The 16,560-nt window shown below is 45.1% G+C and overlaps 1 protein-coding gene across 3 annotated transcripts in view; it reads left to right on the top strand.

Annotated features, from left to right (window-relative positions):
* Window positions 1-16,560, top strand: part of VIPR1 (vasoactive intestinal peptide receptor 1) — a 122,321-nt gene that overhangs the window by 83,692 nt on the left and 22,069 nt on the right. For all 3 annotated transcript variants that reach the window (XM_064505675.1, XM_026096319.2, XM_064505674.1), the window contains one exon: window positions 15,497-15,650. In XM_064505675.1, the coding sequence (XP_064361745.1) occupies window positions 15,497-15,650 (154 nt within the window). The remainder of the gene's footprint in view (window positions 1-15,496; window positions 15,651-16,560) is intronic.

The following is a 16,560-nucleotide window of genomic DNA, read 5'->3' as shown; positions in this document are numbered from 1 at the left end:
GTGTCTATATCCTAGCCCCATGCTGATGTCTTTGATATCCTCGTCCAAAGAGGCTTACAGCACTGCATTCAGGGAAGTTCATCAAACCCCTCACGCCAGTGAGAGTGGGAGTCAGCTCCACATTCAGACAGGTAACTTTGGACTTTTAACAAGGCAAGTGCCTTCCCATAAGGTGAGTGTGTAAACTGCAGTCACCGACAGAGATCTAATTAATACGCTCAGTGGGGTCTGGAGAGCTATTCACCTCACTTTGAAGAAGGCACCTGCACTCAGTAAGCTTAATAGCTCTCTCCACTGATTGCATTGACCAGATCTCCCCAGGAGTTTAGACAGCTGGCTCACATATAGCAGTCCGTATATAAAGAGCAAAATTTAAGTTTTCATCTGGATCTGGCTCCTGTGATAACTGTGTGTGACATATTTCTCCACTGGGCTGATAAAGGAGGGAGAAAAGGAGCTGGGCTATTTTTCTCTTTGCAAAAATAACTCGCTTACACTCAGTGTAATCAGTTGAAGCAAACATGAAGGCAGGAGAAGAGCTGTTGATCTAAAGGCCATATTGACGCAAGAAGACACTGGTCATGAATAAATTTAGGCAGGAAATTAAAATCACAGAAACAGTGAGATGTGACCAGAAGTCCAAAAAAAAAAAAAAAAAAGCCTCCGTAATGAATTCATAACATTAGAGGAGTTACTTGCTGGTAAAAGCAATGGGGGGACACAGCAGGGAGCTGAACACAGCAGAGATGCACAATAGAGAAGCCAAGAACCCAGTGATCCATGGAGCCTGAACTAACCTCTCACCCCTGTGGGAGTTTCTACCAGGTCATGGCTGAGGCACGACAGCAGAAGACTGTGTGAAAAGTGTTTGCTGCCACTGTCTGTGCTGAAACACTTCCGTGCATAAATATAGGACTTTGTCCTGAAGAACTCCACAGTTCCTGGAAGCTGGAGTGCTTTCAGCCAGACCCATGGCTACCACTATTGTGTGTGTTTCTCTCCATTAGAGGATTTTCATTGTCAATGCCAATTCAGGGTGAATGGCTGGATGCTACACAAAGGTTATAAAAATACGTGGAACAGATCTGTCTCTGCTGCACTAGATTGAGCTTACCCATTGCAAAATCTGTATCCATCCTGACCTCACACTTTGGACAATTTATTAGGTCATAGGCAAAAAAGACCTACCTGAAATGCAATCAAAATGCCTCTCATAATAATTATCTGCTTACAGAAACACTTATAAAAACCTTCATATTTAGGTTGGATTAGGTTGGCTTAAGTTAGGTTAAATGATTGTGTTGTTTGTGTTTTGGATTTGCAGATGAAGTTTAAACTTGGAAGACCTGAGTACTAGTTCATATGCTTGGGACTATGTATACAATTTTCTGAAGGTTCCTTGTTTCTGTTGAAAATGGCAAGAATATGAATATGGCCTTGATCTCATTCAGTCTGAGGACAGATTTGAACAAACAGTTCAATCTACTGAATGCTCTCACCATTGTGCTGTTTAAGAATAGGAGTGAATCAAGGAAATAATGATGTTTTAAAGAAAAGAAAATGCTTCACTTTTAGTTCTTCTGAGAAAAAGAGGATAAAGGCGCCCTCCTAGAATAGAATCGGGGCTATAAAATCCAAATGCATGGAGGTCTCTCCCAGCATTCCTGATGAAGGGACCTAATTCCTGTGTTTATCATTACTTGTTGCAGTAAGAAGACCTAATATGATGTTTTATACACCAGCCTCATTAAAAAAGTTTAACCTTTCCACAAACATATATGTCAATACTGCAGTCAAGTAGGAACTCCACTTCCTGCAGATGCATATGTAATTGAAAAAGACAAACTTGTCTGTAGGCTTTGCTGCAGTAGCATTTTTCGCTTCATTTTACCTAATGCAGGAAACTAATTGCAGTGTTAAATCAACAAATTCTTTCTTAAATTCAAATAGCTTTGGGTTACCATTGAGCTGTTCAGTATGAAGGCCTTGGAAATTCAGCTTGTTGAGCATTTCAATGGGTTCAAATGCTCAGTGCCTGAGTATTTGCAGTGTTCAAATATCAGTGCAATAAGCATTTCAGGGAATTGAGGCCAATGCAGCCAAAATATATGTGATGAGTATCACTGAGCCATCGTGTAAGCCAAAATATGTACTTTGGGTTGGATGGTGTTTATGTAATGGTTTGTAATCGCTGTAGCCTCCTTGAATTCCTTAGTTCTTCTCCCTTGATAAATCTATGCTTGGGGAACAGAAAAGTTGTTGTGGTTTGATGAAAAATTCAGCCTGTCTTTCATGTGGCAGAGACCCTGAGTTGGCAAGCAAGGCTGGTTTTCATAACTAAATGTACCATGCTCAAATGCCCATTGATTGCAGGGCCTATGCAAAGTGGCACAGGCCCTTTGTCCCGTGTTAAGGAAACTCAGCAGCAAAGCAACAACAGCTTTACAAATGTCTCGCGCTCCTTGCCCTTTCCCAACTGCCCAGATCAATTAGGCTTGTCCTTAGGCACAATGGTGATCCCATGGCACATGCAGCAGCACGTGGACTGACCTTCAGAGAAGGCTGGCCCTCCAAAAACCCATTGTGGGAGTTTTCCATGTAAAAATGAATTCAAGGCTCAGAAAGCCATAAGGAGCAAGAATTTCTGGCCTAGTGGTTAGAGATTTTACCTGTGAGGGAGGGACAGAGGTCCTGCTACACAGATTTTTCCTGCAGTTTCTCAGTGCTCTTTAACTGTCATATAAAATAGGAAAACAGTCCCTAAAGTTTCTAGCACAGAGTATTGTACAATTTTGTAATGCAACAGGAAGACCATGTTTCAGAAAGGAACTGAACATTAACATGCTGCACCACAGCAAAAGCCACTAGCCTGTTGATGTGGTATAGAGATGAGGACACCAACACAGCCTCTGGCTCATCCAACAGCATTTTAAAGGAGAGAAGGCCCCCCCTACTCTGCCCTCTGAGATAAGAAAGTGCTGCGCGAGGCATCTGAGAAAGACAGTGAGTAGGAAAAGTACAACTCACCCCTTTCCTCGGGTTATGTCCTCTGAGAAGGACATCCACTTCCACCTACAGAGAGGAAGGCAAGCTCTTGTTAGCAACGCATGCTGGCATCTGCTGAACTTTGGCTGACTGGCTCAGGGGAAGAGTCTGGCACAACTCCTGTCCAAAGACAAAGGGAATCTTTCCCTTGACTTTAATTGGAGCTGAATGAGGCCCTAAAATGTGTAAATACATCAACTGACACTTTTCCAGTAGCTCAGTCTGATACTGCAGAGTTGTACCCCATCCACTGAGTTCCTCGGGACCAGCCAGGCGCAAAGGAGCTGCCCGAGGTAAGGAAGGGCATTGCAGTCTGTCCTTCCTCGGAAATGAGGGCCACCATGCTCTCGTGTGATCAGCTCAAGGAGACCCTCACCATTCCCACCTAACAGATGGCAGCCACATTTGGTTTTTATGCCCATGTGCAGCACGAGGAGCAAAGGAAAAATCACGGCTCACATAGAGCAGAGGTTTCTCTCTGAGCTGCTCCACTCCTGTCTGACCTGAACTACCTCACCCCATCCACAAAATCCTGTGAAACCCAGCCAAACAGTTGCTGTTGGCTTAGGGGCACAGGCATTGCAATGGACTGGCTTCAGTTCCTCTTTCTGGGCTTTTTAACAGCACTTGGTTTCTACTTACGATTCTGCTAAGAATCTCTGTGATAGTAGCACAAATGTAACAGACCCGTCTCTTCATGGTGCAGTGTCACCCCTTGGTCTGCATCTTTACCGTCAGGTTAGATTCAGAGATTTCCATCTGCCTAGCAGCTACTGAAAAATATTATTTCTGTATCTGATGATTTTCTCCTCACAGATAAAATCTAATTTTTATGGCAAAAGAAATGACAGAGGGCAAAAAAAAAAAACTAGAGAAAGTTCCTGTAAATAGTACAAAGAAGTAGAAAACAAGAGAAAGAGAGCTGGCGGACAGGATGGAGACGTATGTTTGTCAATACTCTTTCAAATCTAGGACTTTAAGGTTTACTTTGCCAAAGGTATTGAGGCACTTCCAGAAAGTACCAGAAAATGAGGGAGAGGGGACGGAGAAGGAAAGAAAGAGAGGAGCTATAACCAGATTCTTTAATTAACAGAGGTCCTAATGATGCAAACATTACCTAAAAGTAAAAAATAAAGAGAGAGAAAGAGAGAGAGAGAGACAGAGATAATGCATGATGTATTCGTGTCAGTTCAGTGCCAGAGTTAATTTGAAGATATACTGGCAAGTTTAGCGAATGAAGAATGTGTGAAGCAGTGAGAAGCTATAAATAAGAGGTTTGAGCTGTTTACTGTCCATGGCCAGTAGCAGCCAGGAGCACGTGCGGTGGGGTAACCATCCACCCCATCTTGTTCATATCCTTGTTCGGCTTTTGGAATTATCCATCCAGAGATCAGACGCTTTTAGAAAGGACTAGTAGGTGCAAGCTGATGCTTCATCCAGGAAGGTGGTATCTCATCACCTTTTCTGCAGCCAAAGAGCCCCTACGTGTACAAGCCCATGCTCTGACATTTATGAAGAAGGCATAAGCTGTCTCATACCTCCCCCAGGGAAAGGGTTTTCACACAGGTAATTACTATGGAGCAGCTGACAAACAGTAACTTCCTTCTTTGTTGGTGAGACAGCTGCTTATGGCTACCATGCTTGCAGCCTTGGTTGCTGCACCGTACCCAGCACAGGGTCTCAACCACAGTCAGAGCTGGCACTAAAAAGTAAAAGTAAAAGGGGTTGAGAAGAAGGGTTATAGTGTTGGGAGGTGGAGCTCTGCAAAACAGCTTGTGGGAGAAGAAGGGAGCGTGGGCTTGAGGTCTGAGTTTGGGGAGGGAATGTGCAGTGATGGAGAGTGAAGGAAGTCATGAGCATCAGAGAAGCTAAAGCTGACACATTGTCATTGTGAGATTGTCCCGATCCAATATCGGGGGGGTTTCATTACGATCCCAAGGATGAGATTAAGACGCTAAAACCAGTCAAATATCGTATAACCTTTTAACTTTATTTTCCACGGAGTGGGGAGAAAAGGTGGGGAAAGGCGAAGGGGAGGAGAGAGAGAAAAAGAGAGAGAGAGGGAGAGAGAAAGGGATATCACCACCCGTGGATCCAGCGGCGTCCTGTTGGTCCTCTTCACCCTGGGTGTAAATTTTAGTGAAGCGCGTGCAGTAATTACAACTCGAGCAGGGTCTGACCCTAGGTTCCCGCTGAGAAGTTCGGAGCCAAATCAAGGCAAATTAAATAAATAAATTGTAATGACACGCGTGCAGTAGTTACAGCTCGAGTTGGGTGCCTCCGAAGAGGGACCCCGAACAAAGAGATCCCTGGGCAATTATACTTTCCAATCTTAAGCTCTCCGCCCTTCACGCAGTAGTTTGGACCAATAGTAATATTTAGGTCTGGGGTCTCCTGCTCCTGATTGGGTCCCTAGGTAGGTTGTTTACCGTTGTGGTTTCTGCTGACAGATGCGTTTTCATTCTTCGGGTCTTGCCCTTATCTCTCAAAGCCCTGACAAATTATTACTTCCCCAGCAGTGACGGTAGGTGTTATTTCCCAAGGTCCAGACAAAGGGAATATGATCTGGACCCCGAGATAGCCCAGACCCCCCAATCAGCACTGTTTCAGCAGCGAGAGGAGGCCCTGCTCCCCAGGGTCCCGGTGCCCAAGCAGGCCTCACTTCAATGCCTTGACATCCTTCCTCCCGGAGAGTGAAGCATGGGAATGCAAACTGCTGGTAACCCCCTTGTCTTTCCTGCCTGCACCAGCTCTGGGGCCCTTTCTCACTGAACTAGGGAGTGCGGCCTAAGGCTTCAGCAAATTTAGCTACTCATGCTAAGCAAGTTTTATAGAAGTTGTGCTAAGCGGCAGTAATTTACAGTCCAGGTCCCAAAGTCTCTGCCTGATCGTGGTCTGGTTCAGCGCAGGCTTGGTGTGTCCTGAATGGTTGCAGGGAGACCATTTCGGGAGTCGCAGCAGCTCAGTCCTGTTTCCGCCGGAAACAGATGGCTTGTTTGGGGTTATGGTTTGCTTGCACCTTATGTACCAAGAAGTGTTTAAGGCAAAAGTTCACTCATCTGTCCGCCACAGAGATAGGGAGGTGATGAATGCCAGCAGGGCATGAAGCTGGGCTCCTGGTTTGTGCAGCTGGAGGCATGCCAGGCTGGGAGGGTGAGGAAAGTCCATGCCATAGAATTGGGGTTCTGCTTAAGAGAGGTGGGGTTTGTGGTAGAAGCAGGGGAAGGATCTGGATTTCAGCTCTCAGTTAGCCAATCTGGGCATCCCTAAAAGTGGAAAAGAAACAGGATTTCACCGCCTAGTTCCACCAGAAACTGAATAGGCAGCAACAGAGGGGGAACCGGTGGGAGCCCTCGCTGGGTTCCTTCCCTGTCAGTGGTCACAGGAGCTGGTAGCCAGTCCCACAGAGGATAACGCTCCACAGGGAAGGGATGAAATGATCCATTCCTTCCAGGAACAACTATTACATTCAGACTTATGTCCCGTCTGCTTCTTGGACTAGTCATATCATCCAATCCTTGAGATCAGCTAGACCAACTAGTCCATTCACTTTCAGGACAACATCTCCCTGGCCAAGTTCTAACATGGTCTCACATGGTTACGCTTGGATGAGTTATCCCCTTGCCATCTCCTTTGCTCATAGGAATGGCCCAGGAGTGAAGGCAGAAGTTAAGATGGAACATCAGACTGTGAGACCTATGGAGCAGGCACTTCCTTTGAATAAATGACCCTATCATGCCTGACACAGCGGTGCCCTAGTCACGGGCTGGCACCTTAACGCAATGCAGTATTGCCAATAATGAGATCAGATGTGACAAGTGCCATGATGTGCATTGTTAAGGCCCTGATCGCCTTCTTCTGATTGCTGTCTCGCGATTGGCTTCCCTTATTACTGAGGTTACATTCAGAAGCCCCATAATGATTCTCCAACTGATGAGCACAAAATAGGGAGAGTTACCCAATTTATCAAGATAATTCTATTTTTATGACTCAGCTCTGAGTCATCTGACTCAAAGGCTAGACCAGCTAGAGCTAATCACCATCTTAGAAATACTCACAAGACCCTAAAAAAAGTCAAACTAGTTTTCCTAACAGACAAAAATGGAAAGGCCCAAGCCCTCAAAGGCTGTTAGTTATGTAACCCCTATTAAAGTCAGTGGAAGTGAAATGCTTAAATAGCCTTGAGGATTAAAGTCACAGGACTTAAACTTGCTTCTTATGTGAGGTAAAGCAGACATGAGAGCTTCCTACTGAATTCAACAGATAGTGTTATCTTTGAGGAAGCCTGTGTGGGAAGGCATAAAGTGCAGTGATGTGGACCATGTTTTTTGTTGGTGTAAACTGGTATAGCTCCATTTATTTTAATAGAGTTCAGCAGGTTTCTGTCAGCTGAGGATCTGACCCCGCCATGTTTTCCTGCATTGGAAACTCATAAAATAGAGGTTGTCTTGTGTAACTTCCATATTAGCAGAGATGAAGTTCTAAAAGTCTTGCTATTTCCAACTGGCTTTCAGCTGTCATAAAAGAGGTGAAAGTGTGAAGAAAGACCAAGGTTATCTCGTTGGACATTGGGGTCCAATTGGGTTAAGTTGTTGGTACAGAGACAATGCTTTGTTCAGGTTCATTATTGGCCCAGTTCTGATACAAGTAGAAGTGGTGGCAGAAGAGGGAAAAAAAACATGGAAATTGAGCCCCATAGCTTCTTCCTGATGTCTCCATCCTTCTATGTCAGAACGGAAGCAGGCAAGACTTAGCTTGCTTATGCAGAGTGTGCATGCATGCGTATGGCTGTACTACGCAGCTCATTTGTCTAGAAATAATATTTCTTCTTTATGAAAGCCATAACAGCTCTACGAGCTCAGTCAATAAATCCACGTTGTAATGGCTTAATAAATTGCCCTGTGACAGCTGATGTGGGGTAAGTATTCCAGTATGTGCTCTTAGCCAATGAAGGGTGCACGAAAATGTACTGCCTTGAGACCTGGAGGAAAGAGGGTTAAGATAAATGGAATTAATTTGCATTGCCAAGGCTTAAGAGCACTCTTGCATAATGTTTTTGGGGCTCCCTTGATGCACAGCAGCATGTTAACAGGAAAATGTGTGCTTCAGACCTCTGTGCCTGAGACAGATGATGGCCATGAGCTCTCTCTGAGTTCTGTCATGTTGATCCATCTGCCATACATTTTATAGGGTGGACTTACAGCTGAAGCTCCTAAGGGCAGCAGGACCGGAGAGGGCCATCATCAAGATTTAAGACTACTAATCTCATGAAGAGCTTTAAAGGGTTTTTTTTCTTTGTTTTAATTACTGGTAAATGAGAATTTACTTTAGCCAAGGTGCTCACAAACTGAAGGTTAAGTGCCTTGATCAGAAGCCACTTCACTTCAATCAAGGTGGCATTTTAAGAATTTCTTTAGTCAGTGAATACCCACAGATAGTGTTAGGTTCTCAGCACCCAACATTTCTGTGCAGCTCCCAGGAAAACTTACTGAGCCACCCAATAGTGTGGCAGTTTAGCATTTAAAATTACTTGCTTGTCAGACTCCACGATAGGGAAGGCAGGAAGGAGCCAAAGGCACCCGAGTGGTTTAGGAAGTTAAGTCCCATTTGAATGGACCTTGGATTTCTTGGCTGGTAGAACATAAACCTTAGGGCGTCTTTTTTTTTTTCTTGTTAACCTGTTTGAATCAAGGCTAAAACTGCAGTTAAAGAGCAGGGAGAAATAAAGTGATAGCTTTTTGCCAGCCAGTCTTGTTTGTTTGTGGTTTTAATTTGTTTTTCTGTTGTTATACAAAAGGCTGAATGTGCCAAGGGTAATTTAACACTTTTTATTTTCCTTTCATTTTTTTGTGGCTTGGCAAATTGGCTTGACCTAAGGGCTCGTTTTCTGAGGAACAGAATTGCCCCGTAAGAAGCTGCTTTTTTTCTGCCAATAATTCCCATTGACATCATGCAGAATTTCTGCAAGTTAGGCCTCCAGAGCAAAGCCCTCTGGAAGTCAGCAGGAGCTTTGCCATTGGCCTCTTTGGGGTCAAGCCATCACCCCATGTAGCCAGACTGTCTGCAGAAGACTCGACACAGCAGCAGAAGGCTGAGATAACGAATCTCTTGAACGTCACATTTTCGGTTCGCTCTGTCAACTTCTGGAGATGCCTTCTCTTCTGTAGTTTCTGCTGCAGAAGCTTCAATGTGGCATGTTTTCCACTCTTCTGTCAAAGCCAACTAAGTAGTGAAAAGATAATATGTAATAGCCAATAGCCTTAAGCATGGAATGAGATGAGAAATAGCCTGACACTGTAAAGATGCAAAAATATATTTTTGCCACCTCCTCAGGAAGGGTCCAACCCAGGATCAGCAATCACTACTGAAAATCCACCTCTCATATCTCTCTGAAGATGATTTGTAGAAGAAGGTTGCTCTAGCCTCTACTTGAGACAAAAATCTCCAGTGGAAAAGAGAAGTTTTCTTTCCATTTTCAGTAAAGAACATCTTCCTAGGGTAAACTGCATAGAAAATTGTCCCCACCATTCCTTTCTTAACAGAGACAGGACTATGTAGGCCCGTACAGAATATCCACCTCTTCCATCAGCATTTTGTCCTCTCAGAAAGAAAACAACTTCATAAAATAAAAGTAAAATTAAAAGCAGAGAGAAGTGTCCCATGAAAAACAAAAATATAAGGTCGTAAACTATGTCTGTTCTGATATCTCCATGCAACATGCATGGAAATCAGTGGACAGTGCATAGCTGTGGACAGTGCTGTACCGTATGTAGATTATATAATGATTGCAGATTTGTTAGTTGTGTGAGTTCCAGTGTCAAGATAGTGAGATGAGGAATTAATCGTATCTTGAAATCTTACAAAGAGTAATTGTTTTGTTATTACCTCCTCGTTATTGATTACACAATAGCTTGGCTGAGATGGCCACCTCAACATAAGAAAATATTTTTTATCACAATTTGGATGGGATTCGGTCCTGTTTTAGGATGTCAAGATTGTGCAAATACAAGATTAACTCCTGAATTTAGTTACCTGCCTGATTTATGATATGAGGGTCTGAAGTGGCAGCATGGAGATCTAGGACTAGGCCAGTCTGCGCCTGAAAACCCTAACGTCAGCATCTCCACTGCGGAGAGATGTGCTGCCACATCTTCGAGGCATGCCTCAGCAACAGGATCATGAGCAGGATAATAAAAAGCTTTTAAATAATGTCTAGGAAGCCTCCTTGACCAGGGTGGGGAGAAGAACAGTTGTTGCCATGGGCGAATTCAGCATGAGTCACACAGCAACTAGCCTTTTGGATAGGTCGCGTCGTCTGGGCAACATAAAAGCAAAGCACTGGATAAATCTGTCACTGAGAAAATGAAGTTTCATCTGTCTTCTCTTGAAGAGGCCTGGAGAAATCTGTTAGTCACTTGCTTCTGCTTCAGCAGGAGGCCATGTAAAGTAAGCCACATAAAAGGACCTGAGTCCCTTAAAGAGGATTTGGAGTCCTCAGGGTCTCTTGACTGATTGAAGCTAATCTGAGCCCACATTTTCACTGAGGGCACCAGACACAAGGCTGAAGGCACTGTCTGGACATTATAAATAATGCCAGGAGTTGCGGCATATCCCAGGATTAGAGGCGGTGACTGCCGGAGTGGTTATTCTGGCCAGCAAGCCATTTCCCTTGGTTGGGGCGATCAGTCTCAGGCAGACCCTTTATGTCGCAGTTTATCACCAGGCCCCTTTATATTTCCTTGATATAAATCCTTCAGCCTTCCTCAAAACCAAGGCGTTCTCAGGCCAACTCTTGTCCAGCTAAGCTGCTTATACTGAACTAGGGAAATTCAGTAGCTGGTCACGACTGCCAGTCCTCAGCAGTTATTAATGAGCAGGGTTACCTCGATCAGAGTCATTATCGCTGAGGGGTATGATATGTGTATTTAATGCAGCAGCAGGTTCAGCTCTGGGTTAATCACTGCCTCCAGCATCATGACTGCATTTTCCTGTGTGGATCAGCTGGTTGGTGCACCAGTTTTATGAGACAGACAGTCTTCTCAGGGCTAGCATTATTTGCACGTGTAAAGGGCTAATAGCCACAGCACAGGAGCCTCATAGCTTCTGGTCATTGCTCAGTCTTGCTTTTCCCACCATAATACCCCTTCTCCTTGCCTCTGTCTCAGAAATTCTGGTTCTGTCTTCAACGCACTTTTCCTATGGTCTGACAAAGCGGACTGTGGTTTTTCTCAGCGGACGTAGCACACGAATACTGTGGGTAGCTCTTTTGTCCTTCCCCATCATTACAGTAAGCTCTGAATTTGGCCCACTGTTGACACCCTGAAATTTTGGTCCAGCTCCGCAACTACGGGCACAGGTCATCACATCACACCAGCTGTCTAACCAGCTCTGTGCTTCGTCCCTACTCTCCCCTCTCCTTTTTGAAAGACCTGCCTACATTCCTAAGTATCAACAGCACAATAAATATGTGCTGTAAAATGACTGCAAAAAGCCCTCTTCTTTATCAAAGCAAATGCAGTCTCTTTGCCTTCTCTATTCCCTTGTTAGCCTTTGGGCCCTTGTGCTTGTCAGTGCCTAAATCAGTGTGTGCTCAGGGGCAGCTTTGCTTCAGAGGGCAATAAATGCCGCTCGTGTGGTGCAGTCATTGCTTTGAAAGTCATAGGCCTGATTCCTATCGAGAAGGGCAACATTCACACCCATGCATAGGGAGTGCTAAATGCTCCATGACCAGCAAGACAAGTACTTCGCACTCATTTTGCACAGGTGTGACTATCCATCTAAAGTGCAAAATAACAAATCAAGTTCAAAGGTGCCTCTACATTTGTGGAAACCAGCCTTCCTTGTGTACTTCAGGACATTACTTAAGTACAGTGTGATAAGTACGATTTTTTTTCCAGTCTTGCTAGCTCAGCACCTTTAAGGATTCTCTACAAAGGACATGCTTCTGCCATCTGAACATCTTGTACCCTTTAAGAGGCCTGTGGCTATCCCAAAGATCTGCACAGCACTGATGGAAATGATACAGGGCCTATAGGAAACCCACATCCTCCTAGAGCAACAGCTAGAGGCCAGACAGAATACCTGATAGTGCCTAAAAAGACACTGGAAGCCTACATTTAAACTGCTTAATCTTGCCGAGTGTCTGCTTTTTAGATTGTCCTCAGTTAAACAGTCCTCTGTTAATTGGACTAGATATAGATGCTTACAACATAAATTGCTGGCCATACCGAGTCTATGGAGAGATGTTCCATACAGTGGGCTTAAGGCATGATTCATCTCATCCTCAGGTAAACTTGTAAAATAATTGACGTGAAATTCTCTTATTGAGTAGGATGAATTAAAGAGAAGCACAAAAGTGCTTGTTTGGGTAAGAGAGGTTTCCATCCCTCACTGGCCGGAGGCAGAACCAGTGTCTCAGCAGTTGATGACTGACAGCGCATGTAGAAGGGAAGGGCCTTGAGGGGAAAAGCAAATAGCCTATGTCTAATGCAGTCACTAAGGTGGGGGACAGAGAACGGCCACTTGGCTAGCTGTGACAGCATCAAAGCAGAGGAAGGCCACCTCGCTGCTATATCTTGTGTGGACATGAGCAGGGCAAGCTGCCTGTAGAAAGACAGTGAAACAGGCTCTTGCATACAAGACAGTGAAAGGGGAGAGAATAGAAAAAGTGGTGTTGTAATGCTGCTTTTCCTGCTGAAAATGGCTTTTCTAAACATAGATTATATTAGTCTTTCAACACTGACACATTGTGGGGTCTGCTCTTTATGAAAAAAAGTCTTCTAGTGAGATGTTATAGCTTATCTCTACCTAGTGCCTGTCATCTAAAGGGTGAAGCATCTTACGTAAACAGGGATTTTATATCCCAGTGTTATAACAACTATTATGAGGCTGGATCAGATCGATCAGGAAGGTAGAAACCCCATTACCAGGTGCTGCACATCATAAGGAAGAGGAAATCTCTCAACAGCCCAGGAGGGCTGCTTTCCAAATATGCCCCTGAGTTGCCTGTCAAAGAGGATTCAAGGAGAGAACAACACCGCAGTCAACAGTGAAACTGCTTCTGTCTTTGAAAAATCTAGCCTAGTTTAAACTTATGTAGCTCAGGTAATGGTACCAAGAAACCTAGGCAGCAAGAAAGTGCCATGAGTTACTTTGTAAGATAGGAATCATCTCATGAGTTGCGGGACATCTGCAGTAGCATGTCTCCAGCTGAACTGGGCTCCCCAGGCTCTCTGCATAGATAGTGGGGAAAGGGCTACTTTTGCAATACATCTGCTCTGCTTTAGGTGTCTATGTGCAGATGAGACAGATCACACCCTGGATTCTGTTGGCTATATTGACTGTATCTCCACTGGCCAGAAAGGGAGTCCTGGGGGCTAGCTCAGGTGGAGACGACGACCTTGTAGGTATCAAGATTTAGAGTCCCACCTACAGGAACTAGGCTGTGCCACTCTAGCCTGTGCTAATAGAGCTTCACTGTAGGAACCCACTTGAGTCTGGTCCCAGATAGTCCTTCCAAATCTGTTCCAATGCAGCAGAGACATTCCCATGTTGCAGGAGATCCTGGCTGCAGTTCATTATTGCCATGTCTTCAAAGCAATACATAAAAATATCTTTTCTCCAGGCAAAACAAAAAGTGGCTGGGGTGGCAGCAACTGCTCAAATAGCCAAATATCTCCCAGCCTAGAGCCGATAACTGTTCTGTTCTTGCTACCACCCACCTAAGGTGGTCCTGCTACCACCACTTTGGAGAAGTTGCTGCGGAAATCAACTGTTTTCTGTGTGTGTGATTCATATCTGGGTGGTTACAAGCCACAACCATGTTAGAGAAGGAGGTAGGGCTAGTCTACCAAAAATGCAGTAGTTGCCACTGCTTGTGGGAAAGGTGGTGATATATTTGATCAGCCAGACTTGGGGTTTCTGCTGCCACAGAACTGTGTTCAACACAGTTTCCTCTCTGTGACTTTAGTAGCTCTACAAAATTCAGTTTGGAAATGCCTGCCTGAGAGCCTCTTTTATGCAGAACTCACGTGCACTTTTTTTCAGCAGCCTTTCCTTGTCCCGTAACGTATTCCAGTTCCTCATGATGTGCTCCAGCCCCATACTTCTGCTGTAGTTTCAACACAACCATCCGGGAAAGATTCCCCAAGGTTCAATCACCCCCAAAGTAAATCCACGTTTGGGGAGCGTGTGATTGAGACGCATCCAGATTGGTGCGTTAAATCTACCCCTTCATCTGTAGGCTGCTGAATTAGGGCCAGACTCTGCTGGGCACACTCACACCAGTAAATCCCCACTGGCTGCGGATACACGAAGCAGGCAAGCAGGTTTTGGGTGAAGAGATGAGGTGTGCCAACGTCACACAGCCCATATGCACATAATAGCGGAGAGGAACAGAGCATAGGGAAGCCATAGGGACGAAGCTGCCACATCACAGGCCCTTGTCAGCTCAGCTCTGTGTCACCTTCCCTCCCATGGAGTTAACTGTCTGCTCTGCCTCCACCTTCCCCCATCCAACCCCGCAGCAAGTTTCTGCTTATGCCATCTGGCTCGCAGGAGGGAGCTGATGTGCATATAAATTGATTAACAGGAGCACATGAGGATCCCCAGTGTGACTTACTGGCAGGTACTAGGGGAGGGTTGAATTAATTTTGAGTGATCAGTGGGGACAAGTCTCTCTCTCAAACATGTGGCACCGAGAAAACACTTTCTGTGCTTCTTTTTTAACCAGTGTGTTACATAGCAACTGTTTTCAGCAGGAGAGGAGAGCGGGGAGAAATGTGAGCTTGTCACTGGTGCAAATCGATAGTGCTCTAAATTCAGTGCAATGCACATGCACAGCACCGAGGAAGCAGCCGAGTATACAGGGAGCTTGTGAAGGAGCACTGCAAGCCAGACTGCAGGACCTAATCTAGCGGCTGTGGCTCAGAGTCAGACAGAGTTTGCAGCCTGGATGGAGTGTCCTGGTGATCGTCAGTTAACCCTCATCCTCACCACCGTACCCCTAAAGTCATGGCAGGGCCTCTTGGCATCGGCTTTGCTACTGAGGCAGCTTCCCATGGACGTACATCCAAAATCTACAGAGAGCAGCACCATGCTGGTGGGGATCGTAGCTCAGCGTATCAGCCTGTCACCGCTCAGCAGGGTTCCCATGCTTGGGTGCGTCACTAGGCTCACACAGTCAAACGGCATCCCAACCTGAGCTGGCTCGCTCAAGTAGGCACGCTGTGCTCCCCGTGCAGGGTTAGCGCACATCGAGCAAGCCAGATCCTGCATGCCCCCAGCAAGCTAGACAGGCCTTTTGGCTTTCTATGGAAAGCTCATTCCATAAAAAATACAGGTTCCTCAATAAAAGAATCCCAGAGTTACAGAGAGCAAAGTTTACTGTGATTTGGTGCATTCACAATGGAAACGTTCTGCTATTCACCACTGTTCATTTCTTCTCTTACAGGTCGGCTGCAAAGCCATGATGGTTTTCTTTCAGTACTGCGTCATGGCCAACTTCTTCTGGCTGCTTGTAGAAGGCTTGTATCTTCACACCCTGTTGGTCATCTCCTTCTTTTCAGAGAGGAAGTACTTTTGGTGGTACATCTTGATTGGCTGGGGTATGCATCTTCTCAAACCTGAATGCCAGGAGGTGATCCTGGCAGGCATTTTTAACAGCAATTTAAGGGGTATGGTGGTGAGGATGGGGGTTTATTGACAATCACCGAGAGACTCTGTCCAGCCTGCAAACTCTGACTCTGAGCCACAGCTGGTAGATTAGATCTGGTAAAGCCATACTCATGTCCTTCCACCTGGCTGGGCGGGTATCCCGAAGTCAGTATCATGCATGGTTCTGAAATTGTAAGAGTGGATCCCAGAACAAAGCTGGGCTCCTGGATTGAGCCCTTTCAGCAGACACTGTCATCCCTCACTCTCTCCCCTTACTCGGTCTAGCTATCCCCAGAGATCCCATTGCCTATGTGCTAGTGCTGATAACCTTCTGCTTACTGCATTCATGATGTCTTCATCTTTGATGTGAATCCAGTCTCACACACACAAAAAAGAATATAAAATAAAATAAGGAAGACAAAGTGAAACTGCACAAAGTTGCCCAGAGCTGAAATGCTAACTTATGCAAATTAATCCTACCAGACCAGCTTTTCTTTTTTTCTCCCGAGAGACAACAGAGATCTCTTTTCCTCTTTAAGCTTTTTAGCTCAAGGTTTATATATAAGCAAGCAAAATGGCTCTCTGTTCCATGTTCTTGATAGCTGAAACCAGAAAATAATTAGAGCGGGGAATAATCTTGAAAAGTAAAAAAAGCATTTGTGTCATGTACAGGGGTATGCCTGGACTCAGGATTTGATCAACTAGCCATAGAGTAACTTCCATCGAAAGTGACAGGAGTTACGCTTGGGTTCACACCACTGAAGAGAGATCATTCTCTGTGCTATAAGCATATAAAGAGGTGATGTTAGCAGGCTTTGTTTCAGATGAGCTTAATCAGGGCAGACCTTCTTTAAACCCGGC

This window comes from Dromaius novaehollandiae, chromosome 2 (genome assembly GCF_036370855.1).
Source record: "Dromaius novaehollandiae isolate bDroNov1 chromosome 2, bDroNov1.hap1, whole genome shotgun sequence".
Taxonomy (NCBI): Eukaryota; Metazoa; Chordata; class Aves; order Casuariiformes; family Dromaiidae; genus Dromaius; species Dromaius novaehollandiae.
Note: the sequence above shows the minus strand (reverse complement) of the source record. Positions and strands in the feature narration are given on the sequence as shown.